The sequence below is a fragment of the Microchirus variegatus genome (genome assembly GCF_963457635.1).
Source record: "Microchirus variegatus genome assembly, chromosome: 11".
Lineage (NCBI taxonomy): Eukaryota > Metazoa > Chordata > Actinopteri > Pleuronectiformes > Soleidae > Microchirus > Microchirus variegatus.
The window spans coordinates 26,771,786-26,794,124 of NC_139812.1; the positions used below are offsets into that span (position 1 = coordinate 26,771,786).

At 41.6% G+C, this 22,339-nt stretch overlaps 1 protein-coding gene across 2 annotated transcripts in view; it reads right to left on the bottom strand.

Moving 5' to 3' along the window:
* Positions 1-22,339, bottom strand: part of kcnma1a (potassium large conductance calcium-activated channel, subfamily M, alpha member 1a) — a gene marked incomplete at both ends in the record, with an annotated part of 217,230 nt that overhangs the window by 116,788 nt on the left and 78,103 nt on the right. For both annotated transcript variants that reach the window (XM_083897754.1, XM_083897755.1), the window contains one exon: positions 13,196-13,257. In XM_083897754.1, the coding sequence (XP_083753880.1) occupies positions 13,196-13,257 (62 nt within the window). The remainder of the gene's footprint in view (positions 1-13,195; positions 13,258-22,339) is intronic.

The window sequence follows — 22,339 nt, forward strand, 5'->3', positions numbered from 1 at the left end:
ACAACAACAACAATAATAATCACGAGTATTATTATTCTTAAAGCTCTGGTAAAGCCTGAGGACACAGAGAGTGAGAGAGGTGAAAACAAGAAGGAACCAGAGCAGCGAGACAGTAAAGTAAAGGAGTGAAGGCAGAGGACAAAACTCCCCGAGGTACCAGAGACAATTTGTCTCATATTGTCTCTCCGCGCTGGTTTTAGGCCACGCGGAAATTGCCTGGAGATCTCTGAGCGTCAAAGTCTCCTGATGTGAAGTCCTGCAGCACAGCAGTGATTCTCAAAAACACGCTCTGGATATTAGCAAAGTTAGCACCACACACACACAAACATCTGTTTATCTATTCTTCTCAGGACGCCGTGTCCACGTCCTTGGCTGTGTTTGATTAAATTAACCTCTGCTAAGCTAACTCAACCTTTTCAGGAGTGGCGTCCAAACTCTTTCTACTTCAGTGAGTCCACATGTTGTTGTTGTTGTTGTTGTCAAACTAGGAAATACGCTAGTATAGAGCTCCGGAACCGCCATGTTGGCAGGAAAAAATACAGCAAAAATTAACGCGGCCAGTAAATCGTCACTTTAAATCCATTTAAATCCAAAACTTCACAGACTGAACATCACGGAGGACATTACTCCAGACCTTCAGATATCCTGACATCTTCAACTTCCTGATTAGCTTCCCTTCATCTTTACTCCAGAGAGTCAGTGAACGTATGGAACACAATCTGATGTGACAAACATTTAACCCTGGAGTCTAAAGGCCAAGGATAGGAAGGTTTAGCGTCCCATTAGCATTGGGCAGCGTAATGTATTTAATTGCTGTGCAGACTAGCTCTTGGTAAATCTAGTCCGAGTCCATGATTTACCACGCGTTAGCCACAAAATCTTGTATCGTAGCAGTGATTCACGTCCACCGTCTAGTTATATCGGTGGGGATCTGGTAATATGTTCTCATGTTAGCCTGTTAGCTTGTCTCTGACTCTTTTGCTTAGCAGACGGTGTTTTAACCAACTTCAGAATGTCCTAAAAAGGGGCGGGCTTAACGCAAAGACGACAGAGAAGAGACATATAGCAGCTTTTGTAAAAGCAAAAACGGCAAAACTTTAAATTGAGAATTCAACCACGGGTTCTGATGATTCAAGTTGGATGCGAAGCTCAAGCTGCGCTCATTGCGCCCTCTGCTGGACCGTGTAATAACTACTTCAGACAGAGAGATGGGCTTCTAGACTGTATACTCTGAACATGAATGGGATTTTAAGGTTCAGGCTGGAACTTTACAACAAACAAACACAGTTTAGTTGAACGGGTAAAAAAAAAAAAGGCATTCAAGGAACCCCGTAAATCTCATGATTTACTCAAATGCATATGAAAGCAACACCAGAAGGCTGTTGCTGCTTCTGGTGCTAGTGCTGCCACCTTGAGGTTATAGGTAGTAATTGGCTGATTGGAAAACGTCACACAGCTCATTGTTCTGATTGGTTGCAGGTCTGTGACCACACCCCTTTCCAGTCTGGCGACACTCAGGCTACGACGGAAAACAATAAACGGAGAATGCAGTTTATTTGTGTTGATTTGAGTGTGGTTTTCGGGCGTCGACCTGCTTTAACGCACAAAATAAAACACAATCATTTCCAGAGCAACACGCGGAAGTTAAGTACCGCTATTTCATCATCCCCACGCTAACCTCCACCGACGAAGCGGAAGAAATAAACACGAGCAGAGAAGGTAAAAGTCGTTTTCTCGCAAGGGCAAAGGAGCGCGATGTTGATGGTGCTTCTAAAAATAACCCCAAACACCTTCTGTCTGTCTGTCTGTCTGCAGCAGCAGCAGCAGCAGCAGCAGCAGCGGCAGCAGCAAACCAGTCCTTCATTATCACCGAGCACGACCTTGACTTTAGCTGCTGGGAGCAAACGGCGAGGATTTACCTGTGAGCAAACACGAGCGCTGCTGCAGGTCAGGAGTGATGCCGACGACCCCCGCAGTGCAAACACACGACAGCTATTCTTCTGCAACGCGCTAAAAAAAACCCGGACGATAAAGGCCTTTATCCCCAACCTTCACTCCGTGAGAGAGAAAGAAGGGCAGGTTCACGCTTAAATGATTGATTTAGGTCGAGGCACCGTTACTAAAAATAAGAAAATGCTTTAGCGCAGACGAGGGCAAACGGCACAAATAAAAACCTCTCCGGGGAGAAGCTGAGAGAAGACGGCTCTTTTTTTCTTCCTCTTCTTCTTTCGAATGCAAATGACTTTAAGCTTTTTTTCCGCCACAAAGACTTTTATTTATCTCAGAGTCCAGTGTGTGTGTGTGTGTGTGAGTTTAAAACAGCGGAACACGTTATTACAGCGAACACTCGGCAACAATTCATCAGCAAACCGAGAGTCGCTTAATTGTGAAAGAGAGGAAGTGACATTTTGGCAGCGACAGCGGAGGAACCGGTGTTACAGTACAACAGGTACACAACCACACACACACACACACACACATTCCTGTACTTACTGCATACTGAGGACCGGGTAAAAGTGCTGGCAAAGTGAGGACCTAGCATTTCAACTTTATAAATCAACACAGCTACAAATATCTACTTCATGATTGACATCTATAAAAACACTACTGGGTGCAGTACCGTGAAATGTCTGCAGGTGGAGCCCCAGAGCAAAAAGGGCTGGAAAATTGGGTTTTTGTACCAAATTGAGGACCTTGGTTAAAAACAGAGTATAGCATGTTTACGACCTAAGGAAGTGATTTCAATGAAAACGAAGTGAGGACCGGCCGAAATGTCCTCACTTTGTTGGTTAAAAACCCTCACCGGTCCTCAGTATGCCGCAAGTACAAGAACACACACAGAAATTCTTGTACTTGCTGCATACTGAGGACCGGGTAAAAGTGCTGGCAAAATGAGGACCTAGCATTTCCACTTTATAAATCAACACAACTACAAATATCTACTTCATGAATGACATCTATAAAAAAAAAAACTACTAGGTGCAGTACCATGAAATGTCTGCAGGTGGAGCCCCAGAGCAAAAAGTGTGTGAAACACCAGGGGCTGGAAAACGGGGTTTTTGTACTAAATTGAGGACCTGAGTATAGCATGTTTACAACCTAAGGAAGTGATTTGAATGAAGACAAAGTGAGGACTGGCCAAAATGTCCTCACTTTGTAAAAATGACCTTACTTTGTTGGTTAAAAACCCCTCACTGGTCCTCAGTATGCCCCAAGTACAAGAACACACACACACATTCTTGTACTTGCTGCATACTGAGGACCGGGTAAAAGTGCTGGCAAAGTGAGGACCTAGCATTTCCACTTTATAAATCAACACAGCTACAAATATCTACTTCATGATTGACATCTATAAAAACACTACTGGGTGCAGTACCGTGAAATGTCTGCAGGTGGAGCCCCAGAGCAAAAAGGGCTGAAAAATTGGGTTTTTGTACCAAATTGAGGACCTTGGTTAAAAACAGAGTATAGCATGTTTACAACCTAAGGAAGTGATTTCAATGAAAACGAAGTGAGGACCGGCCAAAATGACCTCACTTTGTTGGTTAAAAAGCCCTCACTGGTCCTCAGTATGCCACAAGTAGAAGAACACACACACACATTCTTGTACTTGCTGCTAATGAGGACCGGGTAAAAGTGCTGGCAAAGTGAGGACCTAGCATTTCCACTTTATAAATCAACACAACTACAAATATCTACTTTATGAATGACATCTATAAAGAACTTCTGGGTACAGTACCATGAAATGTCTGCAGGTGGAGCCCCAGAGCCAAAAGTGTGTGAAACACCAGGGGCTGGAAAACAGGGTTTTTGTACTAAATTGAGGACCTGAGTATAGCATGTTTACAACTTGAGGAAGTGATTTGAATGAAAACAAAGTGAGGACCGGGCAAAATGTCCTCACATTGTAAAAATGACCTCACTTTGTTGGTTAAAAACCCTTCACTGGTCCTCAGTATGCTGCAAGTGCAAGAACACACACACACACACACACCCTGAACACAAACCAATTACGAGATAAAAGCTGCCACACACACACACACACACACACACACACACACACAAAAGAAGCCAGCGCTTATCAACACACAGGCTATTGTTATAGTCGAGTAAATTAAGTTTATTATTATTTTATTATTATTTTCCTTACAATTCCAGGCCATTTAATCACCTCCTTTATGTAAAAAATAAACACTAGTTCACCAGCACGAGAACAAATAAAAGAAAACCATAATAGCTCAGTGTGGCTATAGGAGGCTTTGAGTTTGACTTCGTCTTTACGCCACGTTTGCTGCTGTATCTCATCATAACACGGACTTTTCCCAACAGGAAACTGAAGTGAAATCGCTCACTCTCCTCGCACCAAACTCCACGGACAAATTCAGCGATTTAAGCTCAAAAAGAACACAGGAGCTGCTGGTGCACCGCTGCCTCGTGTGGTGAGTGTTGTGTCGCTGAGGTATTTAGTTCAGGGTCAGAATGCATCACCGCCCGTCTCAGGCTCTAATATTAATTATAATCAAATTCTCCTTGAAATGTATTTTTATGGAAGTTTTCCATGGTAGTTCAATAAAAAAAAAAACAGCCTTTAAAGGGTTAAAATTTCAAAAATATTATTAAAGGCGCCATATGTAAGAATGTGGCCAAAAACAGTTACTACACTCAAATTCAAAATAGCGAGTTTTTTTTAGGTTTCGTTTTCTGACGTAACTGGCAACCCGTGGTCGCTCGGCGGCTGAGACTCTACTGACTGCAATGATCGGCGGGCGGCGGTAGGTGGCGCCACCTGACGCCAAAACATGATTTCAAAACATAAACATGATTTGCAGTCTGCAAAATATTTTTTTTTTATGCAAAATATTTTGCCGGTTTCATATGCATATTTCAGGCTAAAGTAGCTTTAAAAGATGGACTAATCTAAAGTGGAAAAAATAACATAAACACAATATTTTTTACAGCGGGTGAAGGCGAGGTGGCGTTTTGTGCCACAAGGAACAAATTAGGGAGTTTTTTGAGGAACTCACTTAACTTGGGTTAAATGAAGTTGGTTAAAGTGTGTCAAACTTAACATAATCGAACAAACTTTTCCACTTTCCCTGTGAGCGTGTATAGCATAGTTAGCGCCTGCTACATTACTTTGTCATTGATTTTTGTTTTTGTTTTTAATGAATGGTAATGAATGTGTAGCTGCACTGAAAAACGACCGAAAATCTGTTTTTCGCACTCTTTTTCCTTCGTACCACACAACACTCGGGCATTTATTTTGAAGGAGGGAGTGTTTCCTGCTTCCTCACCAGCTCATCCTTCCTCCCTCGTCCTTCATCCCTTCTTTCTTTCCTTCTTTCTTTCTGCTCCCATGAATCAAATCAAAGAGGAATGTAGGACAGAGTCTCTGCAGGCAGATCTTAAAGGGATGCCCTTGTTCCTGCTCCACTTCCACTGCTATTTTTCCTCCATCCCTTCTTCCCTGTCACACACACACACACACACACACACACACACACACTTGCATGGTCACGAAAACCCTCAGCACACACACACACACACTGTAAAATAGGGCTGTGCCAGATCAGAAAAGATCAAACCTCCATTCCATTTAATCAGAATCTAAACTTAAATCCAGCCCGTGAATGTTGGCGGTGCCTGCTGCTGCTGCTGCTGCTTGCTTGGCTAGTGGGAACACAAAATGTGCACGTGTTGTTTTTAAAGTGCAATTCCGGCAAAATTCATCGCGTCGCTCTCAAACTCGGTAAGATCGCACTTTTCGCAGGTCCGCATGGTAACACCAAGTTTGGTGAATTTCCGTGCACGGCAAGGCCCTAAAGTAGTCGGTGAAAGAAAAGGATAATGATGACGATCAACCCGGCAAATTGTTAATTAGCAGTTTGTTAAAATATACAAGATGATCCGTCCACGTCGGTCACTTTCACTGTTAGCTTTTACAATCTGACAGAAGATACGGAGACCAAAATGTGAATTAAATTGTTATGTTGGGCTAGCAAGCTTAGTGGTATGGCTAAAAAAGGGGCGGAGCTAAAACACGCTGCTGTCTGTTCATTTGTCAACAGAGAATCGTCACAACCATAGCGAAAAAAAAAGTGAATTTAAAGGCGCCATATGTAAGAATGTGGCCAAAAACAGTTACTACATTCAAATTCAAAATACCGAGGTCGTAACTGGCAACCCGTGGTTGCTCGGCAGCTGAGACTCTACCGACTGCAGTGATTGGTAGGCGGCGGTAGGTGGCGCCACCTGACGCCAAAACATGATTTCAAAACATAAACATGATTTGCAGTCTGCAAAATATTCTTTTTATTGCAAATATTTTGTCTGTACTGTTGTTGTTGGTGAGTTCAGTTTGTTATATGAACATTATTCCTGAGTTTCTGTGACATATTAGGAGGATTTTAAAGCCAGTTGCTTTAGATTTATTACATAATGCACCTTTAAACACGTGTTCTGATGATTCAAAGCGGATCCGAAGCTAAGCTGCGCTCATTGCGCCCCCTGCTGGACCATGTGATAACTACTTCAGACTGCGAGATGGGCTTCTAGACTTAATACTTTGAACATGAATGGGATTTTAAAAATTCAGGTTGGAACTTTACACTTTACTGAACACAGTTTAGTTGAACAGGTAAAAAAAATGCATTCAAGGGACCCCGTAAATCTCATTATTTACTCAAACACATACGTAGACGCAATTTTTTATTATTTCTCTTATATTCAAGAATATTGCCTCTTTTCCTGGAATATCACGACATAATTTGAAGCTTCTACAGCCTGTACTTTTTGCTGCACAGACACAGAAACACAAAGACGCCTCATGGACGGAGGCTTGTGCCTGAAACTCTATCATCAGAGTGTCATCAGTGCCAGTGGTGAAAAAAGAAGAAGCAGAGGTTCGTAACTTATTGATGGCGTAAGGTGAGGAATATGGTTGAGGCTCAGCGGTGATGAATGCTAGACTATATATGGATCTTTCCGTCTCGGGCTGTTGACAATAGCCGAGTGTTTCGGTCTGCGCCGAAGTCAGAATAGACGGTGTAACCATTAGAAGACTTTCATGTGCAGACGACAACGTTCCCCAGTGGTTTCAGGTTCCAATCATTAAAGGGCGACAGTGAGAAATGACTCGTTTCCAAGTCGCAGTCGAAAGCTCTTCTTTACAAATTCCTCTCCAACGACGCACTTTATAATTCAAAGGTGAGGTTTTCGCTGAACGTTCCTCAGCACGCTAACGCCCATGTGGCGGTTAGCAACGCCGTTCAACACACAAATCAGGCTAATTCATCAAAAAAGGGGAAGATGGTCAGTCGGAGACAAGCTAACGGGCTAACGGGAGAGCAGACTCAAATCAAATTGTATTGCGTGAAAATCACAACATAAAATTATCTCAAGGCCCTTTACAATGCACTTCACCTAGCTAAAAAACACCTTCAGCGCTACACACGAAGAAGTAGAAGAAGAAGAACAAACACAAGCAATGGATTTTGCAGTTAGCTCTCGGTAAATCGTGGACTAGATTTACCAGGAGCTAGTCTGCGCAGCAATTAGCACGGCAACAGTTAGTTACATGACATTTCCTGTCGCTAATGCTAATGTTATGCTACTGTATGCTATGCCAACACCTCGCACTTCGTAGTTAGCTCTCGGTAAATCATGGACTAGATTTACCAGGAGCTAGTCTGCGCAGCAATAGTTAGTTACATTACATTTCCTGTCGCTTATGCTACTGTATGTTATGCCAACACCACCGCAATTCGTAGTTAGCGCTCGGTAAATCATGGACTAGATTTACCAGGAGCTAGACCGCGCAGCAATTAGCACGGCAACAGTTAGTTACATCACATTTCCTGTCGCTAATGCTATGCTACTGTATGTTATGCTAACACCAGCACACTTGCCCTTCCAGTGAAAAGTTTGGGGTCATCTATACAAATTTTTGTTGCGTTTGCCATTAAAAGTCACACTTTTATTCATCAAAAGAGTTGAAAAATGAATGGAAAATATAGTCGAGACATTGACAAGACTAGAAATAATGTTTTTATTCCAAATAAAACTGTTTTCATCTGTGCTAACATCATCGCACAGGGGTTTTCTAATCATCCGATAGTCTTCTAACGCCATTAGCAAACACAATGTACCATTAGAACACTGGAAATGGGCCTCTATACACCTATGTACATATTCCATTAATGCAGCTAGAATAGAATTTCTAAGTGACCATAAACTTTAGTGTATGTTGAAGTAATGGAACTGTATAATAGAAAATGCAAATGAAGTCACAAAGCCATTGACCTGCGTCCGTTTGTTTGTTCCGGGCTCTTTGTAAACTTTTCAGCGACTCTCTGGAGTAAAGACCGAGTTAATCAGGAAGTGGTAGATGTCAGGAAACTGCAGGTCTGGATTAATGACAACACATCGGTCATTTAAATCTCTGTGGATTTGAATCCAGCACTAACATGGAGGGTGTGTGCACTCTTTTTTCTGTCCATATCCATGTCCCCCGGTTGGTTCTTGTAGACGTTTAACCACACTTTAAGAAAGCTAAACTTTCCATTTAAACGCTTCAGTATTATTATTTCCAAGCAGTTATCTGTATTTCCTCGCGTCGCCACTGGCGGGCCATTGTGTGCCTTCCTGTGTCATGCTGCCTCTAACCACCGGGGGGGGGGCCTACAGCGCAGTCATCATGAGCTATTTTTAACATTCTCCTTTCAAACTCTTGCTTATATCCTATGAATTTCTCCCTGCAGGCCTCGGTGGTACGGCGGTCGCCTGGCTGCTACAAAGACAGCATTTTTTTATGCATTTTTGTCTTTGTGCATCTTTGTGCGTCTCCTCCCTGAGGGGCTAGCCCCGTTTCACTTAGCTCCACACAAAAACCCATTGTGCAGATCGACCCTCTCTCTCTGTGGCTGTTGAACCCTCATGCACTTATTCCTCTTTTACCGCAGGAGCCGAGCCACAGTCCTTCCCCCCCCCACGACCGACGCCTTTTCACGGACCGTTTTCAGAGAGCGACGGCGTCCGTTCGTCCCGTGGGTCCGTTAGCGGCGGCGAGGAAAAAAAAAAAAAAAAAACCATTAAACCCCGCCGGAGAAGTTCACCAGTTTGCGCCGTGAGACGCTCGGGTGTTTGGCCGAGTAATTGCCGCCGTTAAAAAAGTGTGACCTATAAATCTGCGCTCGTCCGTTTCCTGAGTCGTTAACATTTAGCGTCGGAGGACGCGAGACGGAGAGAAGGTCGACTTTAGCGCCGGAGGACGGAGGTTTGAGTCGGGAGCGGACGTACAGTTTGTTTTATAACGTCCTGACTCTTCTACGATATTCTACGCCCGTTAACCCTCTTATGACCGTCACGGTGATCGGGCCGTCTGGATTTATGCTGGTTTTACGGCTGTAGATTTGTCAATATCTTTCCATATCTGGCAGTTATTCAACCCGTTGACGTTTGTGACGCGCCGGTGAATCTTCGTCAGCGATTGGACGGTCGTTCCACGGAAGTCCTTAGCATCTACCGTCATGAAACGCAAATTAAAGCTCTAATTCTCTGTTTTCCAGTATCGTCCATCCGTCTTCTACCGCTTTATCCTCCACACGAGGGTCGCGAAAGGCTGGGACAGATCGCCCAGATCATAGTTTTTGAAATGTCTAGATATCGATAACGGTCTCGGACAAGGCTATTCAACTTAAGGTCCGGGGGCCAGATCCGGCCCTTCAAGCAATTTGGACCGTAATAATGAATGTATTATTAAAAAGCCAATAAAAACGTAACTTTGCCTATTTCTGGCAATTTTGGACACTTTCTGATACTTTGCGTCCCTTTTTGGCAAATACTAGTATAATGTAATTGTATGTATGTACCAGAATATTTTGCACTATGAGCCAACTGTCGTGGTACCTGTGACTTGTTGGTACTGTAACATTTATTTTTTGCACTAAGAGCCAACTGTAGCAGTTGTACCTGAATATTATTGGTACTGTTACTTATATTTCTGCAAAAACAGCCTTTTGTGGCCATTGCACCTTTATGTTGTTTATATTGTTACCACTAATTTTGGAAGAGCCTTATCCAAATGTTGTTGGTACTGCAACTGTGACCTTTTTGCACTATACGCAAATTGTATTGTACCTGAATGTTGGTGGTTTTGTAACGTACCTTTTTTAACACAGAACTAGAAGCCGTTTCAATAAATAAGTGCTAAATAATTAAATAATTTTGTATCCACTTGTATCCGTTTAATGTACACGCAACACAAAATAGTAGTACAGGGGTTGACCGGCCCACTGGCTGAACAGCCTTCCGAAAAGCTGGCCCTCCGGGAATTTTAGTTGAATAGCCCTGGTCTAGGAGTTAATTTTCAGATGGTACGATCCAACAGTGATGTACCTCGATCTTGGACTTGTCTTAAGATGTTTGGCCTTTGCTATTTTGGCCTAAAATCAATGTTAAAGTTGCATTTTCTCTTGCAGCCATGCAGCAGAACATGATGCTACTGAGACATGAACTTAAAGCCAAGTTCCCCAAAGAACCCTCAAATAATCTTTGGAGTTTCCTTCCTTTAAAGAGAGTGAATATCTTTGGAAAATAAGCAACAAATCATCAAATTTCCTGACTTTTATTGACTTTCACCATCACATAACAAAAGGAATTTGTGTGTCGATGACACTGTTGCTTTTAAATTGATTGGTTTTCAGGAAAAATTAAAGATCGCTTAGAAATGTAACATCTGTATGTGGGTTTTTTTTTACAAACTTCAGAACTTCACGTTGACGTTCTCCAACGTTCAAATGAACCACAAACAAAGGTGTTAATCACCATAACAACCCTCACAATGAAACTGTTAGAACAGTCTTTCACTTTGTGCCAGGAAGTGTCACACGGCGTCTGCTCGGCGTGTGGATCGCCAAAATAAAATAATCGAAGAAGAAATTAGCATGTCCTCCAGCTGGAGCAGATTTTTTAAAAAAAAGTGTCTCTATTGCAGATTAATTTGACCTCAGGATTAACGCCGACGTTTCCATTCCCCCTCGCGCTCGAAAGTCAGACACTGCTGAGGTGTTAAGGGCTTTTTTTCGGAAGAGACCATTTTACCAACTGGACCAATTACAGCCGCCGTGTGGCCTTCGCGGCTTCAACACGAGCCCCCGGAGTCTCTTTAGGACGTCAAAAACGCTCAGAGTCGGCTCGACCGAAACCAGGTCCGGGTCGCTCCGGTGACAGGTTTGAGCTGATCGCGAGGACCTCCGAGCGGAACGGGAACACGGCGAGATCGGGGCAACGCCTCAGGGACGACTGGAGGGGGGGGGGGGGGAACTGCACCTGTGCATCATTATAGCAGCAGGAGGTTGTTATGGAGCGTCAATGCACACAGAAGTGAAGCATTACAGCCTAAAGGAGGAAGCTCTAGAGCGCTGGACACGAGTCGCCGTATTTTTAAACAGCAGTAAAAGGCATTTTCTTTTTCACCGTCAACCAAAGCGTTGTTGATCTCTCTGTTGTGGAAACGTCTGCAGAGAAGAAACCGCCGTCTTTGTGTTTCACAACACCGATCCCGTGGCCGGACACAACTTGGCGAGCTTCGCCGTTAACGTGGAGAGTTGATTTCTAGCGATACTAAAGCTGTGATACTAGCCCGCGACAGCATATATGCAGGGGTGTCAAACATACGGCCCCGTGGGCCAGAACAGGCTTCGCCAGAGGGTCTGATCCGGCCCGCAGGATTAGTTTGTTGTTGAAAATACTGTACTAAACTATTTACACGTTTACCATGGTAAATTTAGGGATAATATTATTGAAATTGCAGTTATTTTTTCCCATATTTTGTCAAAAAGATACTTCATTGACACATATATAAGGCTATATATACATATAGCATATAGCAACTTGTGTCGCAGAGCTCCGATACATAATACAGAGTCTGGCCACTGGCAAGTACACCGCACCGATGCCATTTTACGCCGGAACTTAACAATTTCACCCGGCCGATGCGAAAAATTTGTATGGAAACTATTGCACATCACATATCGCGGACCCATGGTAGACTCGCGCATCAGGGTCCTGTAGTATCCCACTTCACCAACAGGTGGCGGTACAAGTTTGTACACTCAGGGAATAGGACGTATTTCTACCAGAAGAAGAAGAGAACAATAGACACTGCTGAAAGGCCTCCTTATTTCTGCAGAAACATAAATAACTGTTTCTTGTTACCAATTTTACGAACTCAACTAAGGTCAAAACATGAACGATGTCCAAAAACCTTGAACAGCAGCATCACCAAACTGCCAATATCATATAATTTATAGTCAAAACACTCATTAGTTGGAACCAAACACAAACTAATATCCAAACTTGCTGGATCACAGACCTTTGAGCTTCCCTTTGCAATTTTACTTCCACAAAACAGGACAAAAAATGTTGTATATTTAGTCTTTCATATTCATTTACTCGTGTGACCTTGAAGCTTTCATGATCTGCTGCCCCCCTGAGGTCACACAAGGACAGTTCACTGCTTTTGAAACCACTATTGTTCCTGTATATGCAGACGATAAACTCGTTTACGTCACAGTTGCCCAAACCAACCGAGAACAACGAAACATCGCGACTCTATCGCACGGCAGACGTTTGGACGTGATTATAATCTTCATCACTGATAATGTTTTAACACGACTCGTGACCGATCGTTGACAATAATAATTGTGTCTCCCGGATCAAAGAGATTAAAGACTAACGTTTTTACATGCGATAAACTCATCACACGACTAAATAAATAAATAAATGAAAACTATGTGCAGTTGTTATCGGAGAGACACGCGCCAGGACTGCAGTCTGTCTCTGGGAGACTGCCAGAGATACACAAACAACACACACACACACACACACACACTGAAGAGCCCGCCTGTGTTTCCATGGAAACTGACAGGCCTCCCATTGACAAATCCTCACGTACAGATGTGTGTGTTGGCCTGTGGGGGTGTGAATGCATGCATTTGCATATCTGAGGTGTGAGTGTGTGCGTGCAGGGATGGATGTTTTGGATGTCATTCAAAAGTTGTATGTAGGTCACAATAAATGCAAAGGATTAAATAAAAAAAAACGTTTTTTTATCTTTAACGTTAAAAACATGAACATTACAAGTGAAAAGTTCGGCTCATTTCGGACGATAATTGGTGAAAATGGCGACACTTACTCTGACGAGTCGATGAAGTAAATCCCGAGGGCCCCGATGCTGAGAGCAAACACTAAGACCACCTGAGGACAGAAGAAGAAAAAAAGGCACGTTAGCAGCGAATAGCTAACGTTAGCTGGCGTGCTAAACATTTGGTGCATTCCAGTTGTAGTCGGAAGTGGGAATTTCCAAGTTCCTTTCAACTAGCGTGAAGTAGAGCTGGGTAAAATATATGGTCATGATTGTTATTTTTAAAGATATGGACATTGTATAATATACATATATGTGTATATATATACACACACATATACATATATGTGTATATATACACATATACATGTATATATATGTGTATATATATATTATATATATATATATATATACACATATATATACATACATATATACATATACATATACATATATATACATATACATATACATACAAATACATATACATATATATATACATATATGTATGTATATATATATATATATTTACCAAAGGGGAAAAATGTGTATAAATTATGTTTATAATAGCAGTTTTATGGAGTGCACATTTTTGTACTTAAGGTGAAGAACGTGATTTTTTTTTTTTGGATGAGGATTTTTTTCATCCCTGTCATTTCATTTTATTATATTAGAAGATAACCTCCTGCAGATGAACTACACTCACACACTGAAGTCATTTTCACCACCTTCCTCCTCCTCCTCCTCCTCCTCACAACAGCTGAGCAGTGTAGCAGCATATAATAGCGCCTCCTATCTTCTCCCATTCAGCCGCCTCACAATAGCCGCCCCCACTGTCCCGGCTGATTGTGCCCATTCATTATTGACGATGGGAGCTTGATTACTTGGTTCCTTTGGATTGATCCGGTGAATTGTGTGCCGAGGTATTAAGTAAACACCTCCAGTCGATTGCATTTTTAATGGTTTGCCGCTCGAAGCTCCAAAGGAAGGAAGGAAGGAAGGAAGGAAGGAAGGAACGACGGAGAGCGGTGAACAGTGAAGACGACGTGACGAGCTGAGGAGATAAGAGGCGTCATCAGCCAAACGTGACCCATTTATTCAGCTGTGAAAGCTTCCCCCCCCTCAACCCTCCAACCATCACACTCACTCACACTCTCTCCTCACATCGTCTCTTGTTGACCTCAAACCTGCTACTACAGCATCTCGCCTCACAAAGACAACCAAACGAAATCAGGGAAACCCGACCAGAAGCAGCAGCAGCAGCAGCAGCAGCAGCAGAGGGGTTTTCCCCAGTTTCCCCTCTGAAAATGAGAAATTAGAGGGAAAAACAAGCTCCACAGCAGCAGCAGCAGCAGCAGCAGAGGGGGGTGATGATGCTAATTATAGCCATTTTGCTGCTTTGAATTACGACACCAAGGCATATTTTTATAACGAGTCACACCCGCGTGTCGGCACATCCTCACGTTTAGAGCTGAAATCACGTCTGTGGAGCATTTCCTGAATTTCAAAAATTAATTAAAATTATTTCTTAAGATGTTTGCAAATATTTTCAACGGATCCTTGTTCAGGGCGATGCCGACTATTATGATGGTAAATTTCAAGTCATTCCGAGATACTTTTTTTTTCCGAGAAGAAAGTCAGCTCACTTTCAAAGTGCATCAGGGCAAATGGATCATTTCCTGAATTTCAAAAATTCATTAAAATTATTCCTTAAGAGTTTTGCAAATATTTTCAACGGATCCTTGTTCAGGGCGATGCCGACTATTATGATGGTAAATTTCAAGTCATTACGAGATACTTTTTGTTTTTTTTGAAGAAAGTCAGCTCACTGTCAAAGTGCATCAGGGCAAATGGATCATTTCCTGAAATTCATAAATTCATTAAAATTATTCCTTAAGAGGTTTGCAAATATTTTCAACAGATCCTTGTTCAGGGTGATGTCGACTATTATGATGGTAAATTTCAAGTCATTCCGAGATACTTTTTTTTTCCGAGAAGAAACTCAGCTCACTGTCAAAGTGCATCGGATAATTTCCTGAATTTCATAAATTCCTTAAAATTATTCCTTAAGAGGTTTGCAAATATTTTCAAGGGATCCTTGTTCAGGGCGATGCTGACTTTCATGATGGGTTAGGGTAGTATCATTAAACTTTGATAACACGTGTTCAAAACCTACACACATCATCTCGCCCTCTTGGTCTGCACACAGGTATGAATTATGGGATGTTCCGTCAGGATAACGAGACGCTCTGTATTCCACTCACACGCCTTCATAACTCATTGTGGTTCGACTGATTCCTGCCGCGAGTCTCGGGCTCACGGAGCGCCGGGAATACAAATTCATGCCAGAGCACGAGAAACTGACAAACACGGTCGGCTTCGGAAAGACAATTTGATTTCGGACCAAAAAGATAAAGAGATTCAACACGAGAAGCAGAATAAAAATAGTCCTTTTGTCTTTTAACCCTTTAACACCGAAACTACCAAATGTCCGTCTGGTCCTTTTTTGTTCATTTTAACAATATGTAACTATTTACTGCATGTTAAAATTGTGGATTAATAATTTAAAATGAAGAAAAACAAAAACAAAACACTGTAGTTGTACTTGAACAACATATTTTTCGTTTAAAGCAGTATTTGAACAGTGTAAAACATATTTGTAATTAAAACAAAAATTTACCTAATTTGTAAATAAAATAAATGGAAATTATTCAAAGGCGTGTTGCCGTTAGCATGCAATTTATCACGCTTTCAGAAACCGCTGGAATTTCTCCGATAGCACAAACCGCTGCGTAAATATATGTGAAATCATCAAACCACCAGCAGGGGGAGCTGTCGTGTAGATTATGTGTCCGAAGTAAAAAACAAATTTAAATAAATAACTTCACCTAAATGTGACAGACAACACCTTTAAATTGATTGCACAATTAGCTATAAAATGCATCGCTAACATCACTGCCGCGATGTCAGCAGTTCGACTGTAGGAGGTGCTAAAGGTGCTAACACAGCTAACAGAGCTAACTGGTAAACGGTGCCTGGACTCTGGTACCACGGAGAGAAAAACTGCGTTACTTTAGAGACTTATTTTAACAATCGGGAATCATGTAAACATGGCGTCACACGTCAGAATCTATTCAATCTATCTAACTATTATTATTTAATAAATAGTTAAACTAGTTAAAAACTAGTTTAAAATAAATAACTTAAGCTTAATGTGACAGACTTTAAACCTTTAACCTTTAAATTGTCCAATTAGCTATGAAATACATCGCAAACATCCCTGGCAAGATGTCTGCAGTTCGACTGTAAGAGCGCTAACATCGCTAAAGTTGCTAATTCAGCTAACGGAGCAAACTGGAGCTGAAAAATAGTGTTACTTTAGAGACTCATTTCAACAATTGTAAACATGGCGTCACGTGTCTGAATCTTAAAAAACGATTATTTTCAACAATCCCTAATTTAAGGTAGCCTAATAAATAAACTAGTTTTAAAATCAATAACTTAAGCTAAATGTGACAGACTGCACCTTTAAACCCGTACAATTAGCTATTAAACACATCGCAAACGTCAGTCAGCCACGATGTCTGCTATAGAAATACGGCCTCATCCATCAAAACTTAACTAGCGAAGCGCTGGAATCGTCTCCTTTTGACCCCGACGCCCTTTTTATGAGTTTTTTACCTGCGCAACGGGGACAGTGATTGACGTGGGGACGTTGGCGGGGGGAGGGGGAGGGGCGGCGGCGGCGGCTACGACGGAAAAAGCTATCAGGTCTGACAGGATGACGGCTCTTAAAACGAGCAGCTGTCAGTGGAAGATGAAGAGGAGCCTGTGGGGAATCTGCTACACACACACACACACACACACACAAACACACACACAGACACACAAACACACACACAAAGGAAAGTGTGTGTGGAGAAGCTCAAAGTTTCTCTCCGTCATGATTAATTCATGTTTAATAGACATCGGCGACAAATCACAGACGCAGTAACAGCAGATAATCGTGGGAGGTCGTGGTCGCGCGGTGGTTCAGCGGTAAAACAGGTCGTCTTATGGCGCATTTAGTGTCTTTAAGGAACTTTAAACTCTCATTTTTCCCTCATATTTCCCTTAGTGTTCCATTAAAATGACGAATAAATAATTAGACGGTCAATATATCGTCGCTAAATCAATGTACGGGGTCAACGGATCACCAGCAAAACCATATTTGGCGTTTTATCTGTTGTCAGAGTTTCATTATTAACTAAAGAGTTCCTTTAAGAAAAACTTACCAATTTGTTCCTAGTGGCAGAAAACGACCATCATCCCAAAAAATGATACACAAACTTTATATATTAATATTTTTGTTCCCACTTTAAATGAGTCAGTCTGCCTTAAATATACATAATATCAAATATTATTTATATTGTCCGACTTTCAAAATTGCTAGTTTCTGATTAGCTGATAGGTTGCTAATTCAAGACAGCTACGCGGAGCAATCCGCCTTTATGTGCGCTAACTTTTATCTTTTTACTTGCATTTGTTGTTATTTGCGCGCTTCGATGCTAGCCGGATTAGATCACAAAATTGAGGACCGCTACGCTTAAAAAATATATAGCGTAACGGTCCTCAATTTAGCATAGCGGGGCGTCATGCTAAAATGCGCTAGCTAGAACTCTGATTTTATTTAAGTTATTTATATATTATATTATTAATTTATACATAATTTGTATAATATTAAGCAATTTACAAATAAAATTGTATTTTCATTTGAAAGCTTTGTGTTGGATTTTTTTTTTTTGCTTTTTCTCATATATTTACGTCATAAAACTAATAAAAATTAAATAAAAAATGGCCCAAAAAACATAAAAATGAGAATAGATTCCTCTGTGTTTTTTTTACTTTGACATTTGAACCAAGATATAAATATTTGTGTTATGGACGTTTTTACTTTAATTCCCTTAACTCAAAGTAAAACAGGTTAAAATCGCGCAAAATGGTGCAGTTATCCCTTGTGTTGCGAGTTTTTGACGTCACAAAATTTGACGTATATTTAAATATTTCATGTGAACGCACATCAGTTCCAAATAATACAATAACATGTAGTGCATGCTTTTTAAAATTCAGACAATCTGTCGCATCAACACAAAAACATCACATTTGATCCAGTTCATCCTGGAAAATGTCAGTGTCGTCTTTGTCGCAGCGGCGGCAGAAGCAACGCTGTGACCGTGACCTTGAGTTCTGCACACGGAGGAACAAAAGAGGAGGAGGAGGAAGAGGAGGAGAATGGGAGCAAAGTGATGAGGTGATGATGGCAAGAGAGAGGGAGATGGAGAGCAGAGCACCCCCTGTGGGACACGAGCGGCGTTAAGAGGCTGCAGAAAATGGCTCGTGGCAAAAGAACGAGGCCGACGGAGAGAGAGAATATTAGAGCGCGTCCTCCTCCGAAGGCAACGGGCGAGGGCTTAAACGCCACAGCGTGGACGCGGCGTCCGTGCAAGTGTCCTTACGTCTTAGCCAGAGTGTGTGTGCGTGCACAGACAACCTCCTACGAGGATTATGCCGCCGCAGACGAGATTGACGGGAAGCGCGTGACCTGCGATGAAGCGGCAACGGCGTCTTCGCGTTTGCTCTCTCTGCAACGAAAACATCCGTCACAGGAGCTCGTGAAACGCTTTTCCACCATGAGAGAAAACACAGCGTTTATGCAGAATAAATAAATAAATAAATGAAAAAATAAACTGAGCCGCTATAACGTCCGCGTCCATATATTTTAAATTCCTCAGCCCTGGTCGATACAGTAAACACAGTGTTTCTGATTTTCCCCCCGCAGGGACCACAAGAGGAAGCTCGTGTACCACTGGTGATACACGTACCACAGTTTGAGAACCACGGCGCTAACATATTTTTCAAAAGTAAATAATAACAACACTAGTAATATTCTATACTAAAAAAAAAACACTAATTGTTAATTTCGTTGATACTTCAACGGAGTTTTCTACGTTTTTAAAAACTTAATTTACAATAAAAAAAAACGTGTTTCATACCAAAAAATCATTACACTGCAAACTTTGTTATTTAACAATTTTAATGCTAATAATAAATTATTAATTTCAGGAAGATCTGAATAAATCGCCGTTTACTCTTTACTCTATCAAGTTAGCTTTCATTTAGACATTTTCTCATGTTTTACTTTCAAATTTGTCGGAATAAATTCACAGATTCCATCGTTTGTTAGCATTTTCTGAATGCTAACGCTGCTTCGTCTTTTATCATCACCAAAAGTCTCACAAGTTTGGCCTCGTTTCGCTAAAACTGAGCTGGTGTCACGTGCAAACCAGAAGTAAAGAGTAAAGACGCTAACATTTGTGACGCGTTTGACTGTTTTAGCGAAAGCTAACGTTCCTGACGCCGCTAACAGAAACACAGCGTCAATTATGCGCCGCTTCCCGGTTACGAGGCGGCTAAAAATGAGACATGGCTAACGCTCGTTATGGCTAAATTTGGAGCTACTATCTCCAGACTTTAACGCAGTAAGCTAACAGCGTGTAGCTACTCACTCAGGACGCCGCTAGCATCACGTCTAGGCATTTGTGCGACATGAAAATGAGTTGAATTATAACTAGTGTTTGCTTTCTGCGTGAATGCAGTAGGCTAAATGTGTAGATACTAATGCAAGATGCTGTTAGCGCCGCTTTTAGCATCACGTCCACAGGATGTGTCCCCCATGTGGTTGGGGTCGATTTAGAGAGTCCAATTAGTGTGCAATGGGGTATTGGGTACCCTTGCTCAGAGGTTCCTCAGCCCTTGACCTGGTGGAACTCAAACTGGCAACCACAAGACAAAGTTCGCTGTGGGCCGCTCGATGTCCTCGGGTTCTCCTCGGTCCAGATTAATAGTATGACGATATTTAACACAAAGTTAGGATGAATTCCAATTTCTTGCTTAACCCTCAATCTCAAAAATGCTCCCTCTAGTGCAAGTGCTGTCCCGATTCTCAGAAAAATTAAGTTCAGGGGCAAGTTTAAGGTCTGTATCGCCCTCAATGTTGAGATTTTCCCAGACCACCCTTGGGAGCAAGGGCTACCCAGAATGCATTGCGTGTTTTCACATAAAGATGGCGCCGAAAGCAGCGAAACGAGTACGCTACAAATGAAGTATTTTCTTTGTTAATAGAGATATAAAAATGATGAAAACCATTGTATTATCTTAGTTTAGGCCCATATTATGGATTACTGACGTCATTGTTGCGTAACATTTATTTTTATTTTACGATCTTTTGTCAATAGTCGGCCGGTGTGGTTTACTTTTCAATAAGTCGTGGTGTGTGGTAACTGTCAGCTGAATATTTGTATGAGTATCTTCTTATAACTAACTGACAACCTAATAACTTGACTGACAAACGGATCAGAATAAATAATCCTGACGTAAATGTGTTCTTCTTCTTCTTCTTCTTCTTTTTTGGAGTTGACAGACTGGACGCAGCTTTGGCGTTATTCTGCCCCCTACAGTCTGAAGACGTATCTGTATTTAAGGGGGTGTCCCATTTCTAAGTGACAAAATAACCCTCAACACTTGGTTTGAGATTAAGGGTTAAGACTAACCTGGAGATTATTCGGAGTGTAATCAGACTACGACGCGACGACGGCGGCGTGACATTTAATCCATCGCTATCATTTCCTCTCTACAGTAAGCGATGAGACTGCGCGGCGTGAATACTGACGAGGCGTGAGTAAAGTATTCGGGTCACGGCGTCCGACGTTACGGCGACACCGGGTTCTGCCACGCAATCCCATTAGCGCGTGTACCTTTAATCTGGGCATAAATCACCCCCCCCCGCGCCGCCGCTGCCGCCGCCATTGTTAATAACATGGAAACGTTATCACACCCCGCGCCACTCGTGTGATTGTTATTATCATAATGCATTCAGGGCATTAGAGAACCTTTCATTCTTCTCGAAAAAGATCATTCTGCCAGAGGAAGCAGCCATTTTTGCTGCCAGATATGGATTTTTTTTTAAAAAGCAAGCGTTTCCTACGTCGATAAACGGACGGCTGATTAAAAAAAAAAAAAAAAAAAGCGTCGCCCGCATCGCGTGCGATTTCGTCCTCGCTGGCTTCGTCTCGGAGGAGACGCCGCCGCCGCCGTGATCTTTATCTAATTAAATCACGGTTTCCTTTAATTTCCTGGAAGTTAATGAGGAGTTTATCATCCGTGTCAAAGTCCCACTTTTCTCCAGCTGCCAACCGCGTTTTTGTTCCCGATAAGCTACGACGCTCGATCGGTCGCTCGCAGCGAGGTGAAGAAGGAGAACGTGGAGAAGAAGCAGCAGCTACCATTTAACTCCTCCTCCTCCTCCTCCACCACCTCCTCATGTCCCTCTGCTACATCAGATTAAAGCCCGATACACAGCTGTCCGGCTCGGTCAGTAAAGTGGGCGGCGACCTGTGTGACCTTAAAAAGCATAATTGATACGGTCGCAGTAAACACAACAAAGAAACTGCTTTCGCTAAACAAACAAACACTGATGACGGCGCTTTTGCAATGTCGGAAATAAATTGAGATATTTCGTCTTTACAGAATATATCGTGATGTAAAATAAAAATGTTGACAGTGCGTTTATCATCTGCATAGAAGATAATAATGATGATGAAGGTAAAGTTATCATCTGCTTATATAACGATTTTATCATCTGCCTATATAACGATTATAAAGGTAAAGTTATCAGTATAGTATAGACAGTACAGTATGACGTTTTTGTCAAATTTTGGACCAATTTTTTTTGTCAAATATTTTGTAAAATTTTGGACCAACTTTTTTTTCAAATATTTTGTCAAATTTTGTACAATTTTTTTTTTCAAATATTTTGTCAAATTTTGGACCAACATTTTTTTTTCAAATTTTGGACCAATTTTTTTTTTCAAATATTTTGTCAAATTTTGGACCAAATTTTTTTTGACAAATTTTGGACCAAATTTTTGTCAAATATTTTTTCAAATTTTGGACGACATAGTATAGTATGAAGTTTTTGTCAAATTTTGTACAAAATTTTTTTTTCAAATATTTTGTCAAATTTTGGACCAAATTTTTGTTTCAAATTTTGGACCAATTTTTTTTTTTCAAATATTTTGTCAAATTTTGGACCAAAATTTTTTTGTCAAATTTTGGACCAAAATTTTTTTGTCAAATTTTGGACCAACATTTTTGTCA